Consider the following 11,625-nt stretch of genomic DNA (forward strand, 5'->3'; position numbering starts at 1 on the left):
TTTTTATAGAATTTACGTTGTATAAGCTAGAATATATATATATATATATATATATATATATATATATATATATATATATACTGAATCGAAAGATGACACAAACAAGCTCTTGTTGGGGTGGTTATTGTCTTGTTTAGACAACAAGGAGACGCGACTTCTAATTCTGACGTCTCCAAAATCTCTATTTTAGCTTATTTTTTAGTTTTTTTAGCTATATATGACATTTAATGCCCAATTTTGTCAACTACATGTTTTCCTTTAATTAATAAATTACTAACCACGCTTAGCTAAAAATAACTATTTAAATTACCTTCACATAAATTTTAGTGATTAAATAATTGATGAGTTTATAATACATGGAAATTTGCGAATAGGGCCCAAAATTTTTATCTCACACGGGGCCAAATTTTTTTTTTGTTATTTTCGGAGACGGCCCTGGTGAAACTATTCTACCTACATGACATCACTTCTAGTGAAACCATTACGGATGGCCTTAATGGACCGTGAAAACCAACAATGAGAATCACATCGGGTGAAAACGGATCAAGTAAAAAAGAATTATATCAAAAAGTAGTAAATGAACTTTTAGACATATTTTATATAACTAAAAACAGAACTAGGGTATTGATCAATTTTTTTCAAATTTTTTTTTGCCTTTTAGTAATTTTTTGTTTATTTTAACCTTTACCTTTCAACATTTAGTATTAACATTTACAACCCTTCAAATAAAACGAAAAAAAATAAACTTTAAGCTCAAAAAAAAAAAAAAAAAAAACCTTCAACTTTCTAAAAACTTTATAATAGTTTTTTACGTGCTTATATTATGTACGTGTCTGTATAAATTCAAATTGATTACGTTCGCTTAGATATAATATGTTTTTTTTGTTCGTTTTCAGTTGATCTATGTTTTGTCATAAATTTTGTTTTACAACAAGTCGGGTCAAATATAATATGTTTTCATTTGACTTACTTTATGTTTCGGCGTCACTACAACGCGCGATACCATTTCTAACTTAAAAAAATATTGTTTTTTTCTTATTTTTATGTACGTATTGGTATAAGTTCATGTTGGTGTTCGACGTAAATTTCTTTCGCTAATAATTCTAGCCATATATAATACGTTTCCGTGTTTATTTTTATGTACATCTTCAGTTTATCTACGGTTTGACGTAAGTTTTGTTCAGATTCGATTTAGGTCTTTACTGTACAAATCTGAGGTACTTTACATTTGGACCTGCTGCATTGTGAGGGGGAACTTACTAGTTATTATAATTACAAAATTCATAACTTTTTTTTTAAGAAAATTAAAATAAATTTCATCACCGGCCAATATTGAGTGGGTCATCATCACTGGCTCCACTTTTTACTGAAGGTGGAATGGATTGAGAACAATTGAGACAAACCTCACTCACAACTTACAAGAGACAAATATGGGTCTATCCTTTAATCATATATGCATTGATTGTTTTATCCGGTTTAGATAAATCTAATCACAATTGAATCCTATAATTCTATGAGTTGTAGAGTTTCATATTAAACCATCACCTAATTTTAAGCTATAACCGTATTAGGCATACGCAAACAAATACGATTAGAAAAGGGTCTCAAAATTTTACTTCAGTTTGAACTTTGAAAATGGTTGAGCCGTCTCTACGGTTGGTTGTGTGCACATCATGTGAAATCAAATAGAGAGCTTCGTTAAATTTTTTTTGGTTCGGTTTCGGTTATGTCAGTGTTCATAACAGAAAATAACCGAACCGAATAGTTATAACATGGCCCACTCCATTCTTTTTTTAAGTTTAACCCAAACTGGTCACAGTAGGGGGCCCATTACACTAAAGACTCATTGCATTACCATGGCCCATTACACCCGAATAGTTATAACATGGCCAAGTGCCAATCCATTCTTATTTTGAAAACCAAACCATCATCTTCATTGAAGTTGATGAAGTACAACTTTTTATGTTTTTGTTTAAGAAGTTTATTGGATTTAAAACTACAATCATTATGTATTGTTGTGGTTTCATGACTTTCATGTGACATGTGCATACTTTTGATTTTGGGTGTAAAAAAAATACATCACATAAATTAAGACAAGAGCAATTCCTTCAGGAACATCTGATAAAACTGAGACGATACACGTTATAGAGAAGATTAGTATGATTTCTGCGCAAGGTTGACATGCACAAATCGAGAAATTGTCCAAAAAATACAAGAGCAAGTTTAAATAAGAACCGCTAAATAACTACGAAGGTAGAGACATAAGATAACTACGACTCGGAATATGTTGATGGCAGCTGCTGCTAATAGCTATAGCTTGTATTTGTTCATTATTGAAACGAAAGCCCAGTTATAACCAGTTGGTTTGACTAAGATCAGAATGTAAAGGATAGAAATTTTCAACTAATTTCATATGAGTCAGTTCAGGTTATGTTTGATCTCTAACAGGTCAAGCAATATTAAAATGGAAGTTAGCAGAAAGGAACTCGTCAAATGAGTTGGTAATCACCCAGATTTTAATGCATTAGAATATAATAATCATTTATTCAAATATAATATATTTTTTTTTAGAACCATACACTTCTTGTAATCTTATTTGACACACTTGTTAAGGGTGCACGGGGCACACGTGGGGATGGTTTCGATGACCCATTACCCCGATCGGGAACACCGCCGCCATCAACGCGGGGACCCGATTCGGGGAATGGGCTCGGTGTGTATTCACCGCTTGAAATGCACGATTTTGAGGAACGGTCAAGTGTGCAACGGTCGACTTTAAAAAAAAAAAAAAGAAATCACTTTTTAAAACATATATAAATAACCACACCATTCACTCAATTTTTATACTCAAACCACAACAATTTCACACATTTTTTATACTCTCCAACCACACCCACTTCACTTATTTTTTATACTCTCAAACCACACCCACTTCAAACCGAGCAATGGAGAACCAACCCCGCGAGGCCAAGAAAAAAACTAAGGGACGGGGCTCGCAACCGTCTCGTGGTGGTTCGAGCGGTGCAAGTGCACAACCACAACCCCCTTTCGGATACACTTCACAACCCCCGTTTTTTTTTCCAACAACCTTCACACCCCTCCTTTTACAACACCCAACCACCCAACCTTCAAGCCAATTTCGGCTATTTTCAAAATTTGTTATCAATGGACGCTCCTCCTCAATCCCCCGCCTTTGACCCATATGCTTTTCGTGCCCCACAAGTTCCATCACGAGGAAATATCGAACGTCCACTACCTATTTACGACGACGAGGACGATGAGGTAGTGCCCGAAACTCAAAATTTGGGCGACGAGGACGAGAACGAGGATGATGAATATAATGTGGATGAAGACGCGGGCAACAAAGAAGATGACGCTCGGGATAAAAAAGGGAAAAACGGTGAGCGAAAAATGGACAAAGGTCCAAGAAGAGGCGTTGGCGAAGGCGTGGGTACATTGCTCTACCAGCAAAAAGAAGGGCAATCAACAAAACCGCGATAGTTTTTGGCGTAAAATTTTAGATCATTTTAACGCCACCGTCGGCGGAAGTAACCGGACCGTGCATCAAGTACGGTCTAAATGGAACCCGATGAAAGTGAAAATAAACTTTTTCAACGGCCTATACCAACAAGCGGTAAAATTTTTATTTTTTTAACATTGTATATTTTTTAATTTTATTTACTAAGTTCATATTTTTTTAACACTTATTATTTTTATAATATGTAGGATCGCACACGAGGAAGCGGATGTAAGGATCTCGACGTGATGAAAGTCGCGTTAACAGAATTTAAAGAGAGATTTCCGAACGGTTTTCAACATGTCGAGGCGTGGGAGGTCGTTCGAAAACACGACAAATGGGCCCAAGTCCCATTGTTGGGTGAGGAAGGTGAAGGTTCGACACATAAAAGAAAGCCCGTTGACGTGGACCCTTCGGTACCGGATATGAACGAAGACCCCTCGCCACAAAGACCACAACGGCGAGACAAGCATCAAGCGACATCGTCCGAGGGAAGCTCGGCCGAGTTGGCGGCACAATTCAAAGAGTACACCGCCATGAAAGAAGCGAAGCAAGCGATGGAATTAGAGGCGATCGAATTGAGGAAGAAAAGAGAGTCGGAGGCTCGCGAGCTCATATCGGAACAACGCGAGACGATGAAAAACTACAATTACGATCGAGATATGAAAACATTCCTCAAGCCGCACGACGATGCTCCGCCAAATATGTTGCCGTTCATCCTCGCCCGAAAGCGCGAAATCGCTAACAAGTACGGGTGGCCATGCGATTTCTAAAATTTTTATTTTCTAGTTTTAATGTAATTTTTATTTTCTAGTTTGAATGTAACTTTAATTTTCTAGTTTGAATTTAATTTTTATTTTTATTTTCTACTTTGAAATGTCTTTTGTTAATTTTTATTAATATTTTTTTATAAACATGCATATTTTCAACAAATAAAAAAAACAAAAAAAAAATTAAAAAACCAAGTCACCTAAGAGGGGAGTGCCGCCATCAATTTAGGGTGTTAGAGGAGTTTAAGAGGGGAGTTGACGTGGCACACGAGGATTGGTTGGGCGTAAAAGAAGGGACTCCCCTCTTAGGGGAGTGCCCCTTACACCCTAAAAGTGTTGTGGGTCAACCTAATCCAATGACCTGATTCAATCCGTACAAAAAAATTATACCTTTTGAAACATTACAAAACCAAAATTTTAATAATGTCAAGCAAATGTAGAGGTGACAATTTCGGCCTATTTGCTTTCTTTTGTGGGTTTGGACAGACAAAACAAGTAACAAGTGAAAACGGTTCAAAACAGGTCATTTAGGTACGGGTCAACATGGCCAGGTACGGTTGACCCGAAAACACTTGTTTTGCAAACTATTACCGCAATAGAAAGCAAATCTTAACCTCATAGAAGTATTGCTGGAGAACTATCTTGATGCGCTTGCCTTGTCTGGATGCACCCGTTTGGCCTACGTCGTGAATGACCTGCATGAAAACGGGTACGCCTTCTAGGTTTTTTAATGCGAACCCAAATTTACACACCATATTCAATGCAAACGGTAATTATTTTGAATACTCTGGTAGAAACGAAACAACTTAAAGTCTTAGAATGAGTTTATATATAAAATAACCTGAATAAAGCTGACAGCCATGAAAATAGAACCATCACAGAAAAACCATAACAGTAGAAGCCTACAAAACCATCTCGCTAACTATAAAACCCTATAAACCATGCTGATAATTATATTATCTTGTCAATGATGATCTATATTATTGTTGAAATGATTCAAAAACACGTTTCCTTTTAAGTTGATTTTTTTTATATTTTAATCATTCGAGCTGTTAAAGGTAAACATGACCTGAATTGATCACTCATAAGTAAACGAGTCGAAACTGACGCCTCTTATCAAAACTAAATGCATTAAAAAGGACACATACCACAAGCCATATGTCACCTCATAACTTGCAACGGGGCGTGTAAATTCATTTTCCTTTTAACACTTTATGAATGTTAGCATGAACCTACCAAAATAAAACAAAATCTGAGTCAGCCCGGTTTTTGTACTAGAAGTCTAGAAGGTTGAAATTGACACCAATCTAAATAGAGTAATAGGTATAAACACAAAATACAATCAGCAATCTGATCCGTTACCAACAAAATACGAGCTGCAAAATATATATGGAACTCGGCAATTGTGAGTCACAAGCTGGAAATTATAACTAAATGATAATTCAATAATTTGTTCATTTGATAAAATCATTAAATAGATTGTCAAAATAAATGAGTTCAGATGAGTAAAGATAATCACATAAACTCAAGAAACACATGTTACATCTTCCCTTTTTATCCGAAATGGACTCCTAAACAACTCAATTTAACGCCAATAATCAACACAATACTTGAACAAATGTTACATGTTCCCTTTTTTTTTCTTTATCAAACCACAGACTAATATGGTATAATATTAAATGCAAGTCTAATTGGACTAATAAAACTACTTCAAAATAGTATTCTATGTAAATGAAACCAAAGAAAAGCCATAAGAATTTGATTAGTAAGACATGATTAAAATCAGATATTGTACAACAAGCTAGTAACTTTTTGATATGGTTTTGTTCATTATATATAAACACATTCAACAGATTTCATGGAAATTCAATCCACTTAACACATAATTTCATACTAAATTGAACAATTTAATAGACAGTTTTCTCAAAAAGAAAACGGTAAGCCATATATTTGAGATTACATATATTTCTTCATATTAGAGCAAAATGCAAAAGAGAGATTGGAGGGAGGTGAAACTGATTCCAATTTCTTGAATTCACACATACTAAAAGATATAAGAGATGAAGGAAGAAGATGAGAAATTTGACTACAACTACTCACTCCATCTTTACCACCGAGTAAGTTAAGATGAACAAGTGACGCTGGAAAATTCTGTGGGCCCCACTCGCCTCTTCAACGTCCCTATTGTTAAGGAACACAAACTGGGAACTAGGAAAAGGAGCATCCATACTTGGACAATTTTTTATATTTAATGATGTCAAATTGTCAGCCAATGACTCGAGACGTTCACAATTGTGTATCAACAATGTGGTGAGGTGAACCAAGCAAGTTGGTTCAATGAATGATTTCAGATTTGGCCAATCAGTTATGGATACATATTCAAGCATTGGCATGTTGCTTCTGCTCTTGTTGATCTTTTGTCTTCCCCACCCTTGTTCCAATAATTTCATGCAATGATATAGTACAAGTGACCTGAGCTTCTCCTGTCCTCCTTTTGGAAAGGACACTCAATTCCTCGACGCCATTTGAACAATTGCAACGCTCCATATTGGCACACCTGAATACGTTCAAAATCCAACAATTAACATCCCACTCCTCCTCCTCTCCTAAACTCACCACAGTTCCAATTTCCTCAACTTCACAAGAATCTTACTTGCAACTGCATCTGATTTCACCAGGTATCTTATTTCATTACACCCTTGTATATCTAATTCTTCAATTTCCCCAAAATATTCTATAACACTTCTCCACACCACATCATTAAGACCTAAAATACATGTTATTTTCAACTTGATGATTGATGAAGCTACTACCTGGGCCAATTTACTCAACACACCACTATCACGTTTATTTATTTCTACAACTTTCAATGAAGGTAGGGATTCAACCAAATTAGGACAATTTTCAATTTTAAGCTTTTTCAAGCATGGAAACACAACCCCCGACCATTTGTTCCATCCACGCATATCTTTAAAGCTTAGAATTTCAAGTGAAGGAAATGCACGATCAGTCTCCAATAACTCAAAATCCACAACTTCCACTGTTGTTCATGATAACCAGAGGAATGGAAGAAAAGATAAGTTGTTTTGTATTTCTTGTGTGTTTTAACATGCCTACAAACTGAAGTATATATAGCCTATACGAAGAAGCTAAATAAGGAAAAATACAATCACATATTGAAAAATATGGCTGGCAATTAACAGTCTTCCAGAAATTGAGCTGTATAAACGCTGGCCTTGATTTGCACCTATTTTGGGAAATGATGTAAACTCCCCCTCAAGTTGAGTAGTGGGATTTCTGATACTCAACTTGCCAAGACAACGATTAAAGATCTTTCCGTTGACTTCATTTGTTAATATATCAACTAGTTAATCTTCTGAGCGGACGAACGGAAGTTTAATTATTCCTGTTTCAAGTTTTTCTTTGATGAAGTGTCGGTCTTCCTCAACGTGTTTGGTGCGATCATGCTGGACTGGATTTTCTGAGATTTGAATAGCTGCCTCGTTATCACACACAATTTTGTTGGATTGAGTTGGGGGATACCCGATTTCTATCATGAGTTTCCGTATCCATAGTATCTCTGCTAGACCACGTGCTATTCCTTGAAATTCTGCTTCAGCACTTGAAAGAGCCACCACCTTATGTTTCTTGCTTCTCCACGTGACAAGATTCCCTCCAACAAGAGTAAAGTAACCAGATGTTGATCTTCGATTTCCTTTATCTCCGGCCCAGTCTGCATCAGTTTACACTTGAGTTTCTAGGTGACCATTTTCTTTAAACAGAACTCCATGACCAGGTGTCCCTATGAGGTATCTAATAATTCTCAATACGGCTTCCATATGGGCAACTTGAGGTTGATGCATGAATTGGCTCACAACTCCGACTGTGTAAGCAATGTCAGGCCAGGTACGTGAGAGATAGATCAGTTTCCCGACTATCCGTTGATATCTTCCCTTGTTGGCCAGCTTAACATTTTCCTCCATATAGAGCTTTTGGTTTACCATCATAGAAGTATCAATTGGTTTACAACCAATCATCCCTGTTTCTGCCAATAGGTCAAGAACGTATTTCTTTTGGCAGATAAAGATCCCCTGTCTGGGCCTCAAGACTTCAATCCCAAGGAAGTATTTAAGTCTCCCTAGATCCTTCATCTCGAATTCTTTGAATAAGTTCACCTTTAGCTTTGTCATCTCTTCCTCATCATTACCTGTGATTATCATATCATCAACATAGATAATTAAGCACGTTACGAGACCATTCCTCCGTTTGAAACAGGGTATGGTCTGAGTTACTTTGTTTGTAGCCATATTTTTTCATGGCTAAAGTAAACCTGCCAAACCAAGCGCGAGGAGACTGTTTTAATCCATATAAGGATTTCTTCAAGCAACACACTTCTCTAGGATTGGACCTCTCCATGAACCCAGGGGCAGCCTCCATATAGACTTCTTCTTCCAGTTCTCCATGTAAGAAGGCATTTTTTACATCAAATTGGAGAAGAGGCCACCCTTTATTTGCGGCTATAGAGAATAGGACCCTGATTGTGTCAATTTTTGCCACGGGGAAAAAGTATCAGAATAGTCATTTCCGTATGTTTGAGTATACCCCTTTGCTACAAGCCGGGCTTTGTACCTTTCAATGGTTCCATCCGGTTTGTATTTTATAGTGAAAACCCAACGACACCCTACTGGTTTTTTGCAGGAGGAAGGATACATTTTCCCATGTGTCATTTTTATTTAGTGCATCCATTTCAACTTCCAATGCCTCCCTCCAGTCCTTAGACTCAAGAGCTTGTTCAACTGTGGTTGGGACTTCTTCAGAACATAGAGATGCAGCGAATGCCTGGGCTTCTGATGATAAATTTCCAGCTGCCAAGTTTGCCATTGGATACTAAGTGCTTCGAGCTTCTTTCTCAGGAGAATATCTTTTTGGAGGAACTCCCTTGTTAGTTCTCGGGGTAGTGCATATCTGGATGACCCTTGTTCTGCCGTATGATTCGACCCCTGTTCTGCCGTATGCCCCAAGAACCGATTTTGCAAGTACAACTCTTCCCGAAAACGATAAGCATCGAGCTTTCCATGAGGATAATTTCGAATGCAATCGGTCCACTATTGGTTTCTGGTGCTTCACCCTTTTCATATTGGCACCAATTGGCATCACAAGATTGAAAATGGTAGTTTACCCTCTTTGCAATTGATGCTATCCGCCATCCTATCTACCACTTCATCCTCTATCCGAATTCCAAAAAGATTGGATTTGCTTAATTTTTATCTTTAAACCCGAGCAAAGATGGAAGCATCTCAAAATATGGTTTAAGTTTTTTATATTTCATTTGGACCGTAACCCCAAAAAAATTACATCATCTGCATAACATAAATACAACACCATTGGTCCCTCATTTGCGAGTTGAACTCCCTTAACGGTCCTATTTTTATTGTTTTTTTGCATAATTACATCCACAACTTTAAGGGCTAATACGAACAAAAATGGTGACAACCGGTCTCCTTGTTGAAGTCCCCAAGTTACAATAACATTAAATACAAATATTAAATTAAGGAAAATGAAGCATGCTTATTGGTTAAAAATTTTTCTTACAAAACATTTTTTTCTCATTTGAACTCTCCACTATAATTATAAAACTATATATATAAAACTATATATATATATATATATATATATATATATATAGTGAAAATAGCTAAAACAAAACATATATCTAATCTGACAGAAATACCGGCCCCTGAGTGAACTGACATTTTTTGACGAAGTTACTTGGTTAATTAGACGAAAATGACAAAAAAAAAAAAAAAACTACAAATGTTCGCAACCTAAGAGAGAAAAGAAAAACTATTTGGACTAAAGTGTCATTTTGAGTCAAACTTTAGAGTATAAAATGACAATTTACTCATATTTTTTTTTTTAATTTTAAAGGTAAAGAAGGATTAATGAATGGTGTGTGAATGGTCTAAGGGAAACTTTAAAAGTAATATTGTTAGGGAGATCCGTTGTGATATTGCCATTAGATATGCGAGTAATATTAGTGATATATTCTGTATATGTGTATATTTAGATCATGATTGTATTTAGTTTAGGAGATATATTCTTTCCTTATTTGAGGCTTGTATATCCCTATTTAGTGGGTTCTTTGTTTCATCAATAATACACAGAAATTAACCCTAATTCCATACGCGTTTATGATATCAGAGCCATAGCGTGTAATCTTCGTTTTCTTTTTTCTGCCGATCAGCCATGGTTGACGACAATACCGTTGATGACAACACCTCCTCTGGCGCCAAACCTCCTTCATCTGGTGATCAGGCTACGGCCAAACCCCTCCATCCAGTTTATATTATATGGTCACCAACATTCAACACAAGGTCTGTGTTCTTGATGGCACCAAGGTTACGTACACGTCCTGGGTGAAATTGTTCATGCTTCATGCAAAAGGTTACAAGGTTCTTCACCACATCGATGGAACGGATCCTCTGGCAGACACGGATCCAGAGTATGCTTCATGGGCCAAGATCGACTCCATCGTGTTGCAGTGGATATATGGAACGTTGTCTAATGATCTTCTCGTCCGCGTTCTCGAGACTGACACCACGGCTAGGGACGCATGGGTTCGCTTACAAGGTGTTTTTCTAAATAATAAAGGCTCTCGTGCAGCCACTCTTAAGCATGCCTTTACTAATCATAAACTGTCAGCATGTTCTTCTCTAGACGAGTACTGCACCAAGCTCAAGGAAATCGATGAACAACTGAAAGATGTTTATCAACCCGTACCTGAATTTCGTGTAGTTCTCCAATTGGCCCGCGATCTACCTCCAGAATATTCGGTGACCGCGACACTAATCCATCAACAATCCCCGACTTGGGATATTGCTCGAGACATGATCGAATGCGAGGCACAACAGTTGGCGGCTCTAGAAACTGCATAGGTGCTTCTCACCTCCAACGAACCAAAACCGCCACCTCCGTTTAATCCGGAACCCTCCCAGCAGTCCTCTTCTAGCAACCCGGAATCGCAGAATCGTCGCGGTCGTAGGCGTGGCCGCTGGAGAGGTAACCGGCCTAACAATGGTGGCAATGGTTAAGGTAATGGTGGCAACGGCCATGGTCATTTTCAGGGTCCCCAAAAAAGTTTTTTCCACTGTCACACCCCGATATTTCCACGTATTACTGGTGGGCCCGGTGGGGAGTATCGTGACGTAGTTGATATCATCATAGTCAAACAACACAAATTTAAATGCACAGCGGAAGCAAAAGAAAATGAATCGCATTACAACTGAATTATAATAAATCAAAGTATCACAAATGGACTGTAATTGATCCACAGGCGGA

At 37.2% G+C, this 11,625-nt stretch overlaps 1 protein-coding gene and 1 pseudogene across 1 annotated transcript; both read left to right on the top strand.

Moving 5' to 3' along the window:
• The first annotated feature begins 2,102 nt into the window (after positions 1–2,102).
• LOC118482555 lies at positions 2,103–2,212 on the top strand (annotated as a pseudogene).
• Positions 2,213–10,637: 8,425 nt separating this feature from the next.
• On the top strand, positions 10,638–11,222 carry LOC110876006. The gene has a single exon (XM_022124189.1). It carries the CDS (start codon positions 10,638–10,640, stop codon positions 11,220–11,222), a length of 585 nt encoding a protein of 194 aa, XP_021979881.1.
• The last annotated feature ends 403 nt before the right edge of the window (positions 11,223–11,625 follow it).

This window comes from Helianthus annuus, chromosome 9 (assembly GCF_002127325.2).
Source record: "Helianthus annuus cultivar XRQ/B chromosome 9, HanXRQr2.0-SUNRISE, whole genome shotgun sequence".
NCBI lineage: Eukaryota > Viridiplantae > Streptophyta > Magnoliopsida > Asterales > Asteraceae > Helianthus > Helianthus annuus.

Coding starts and splice junctions, on each gene's coding strand:
- LOC110876006 (XM_022124189.1), top strand. CDS start 10,638: ATGGTCACCAACATTCAACACAAGGTCTGTGTTCTTGATGGCACCAAG.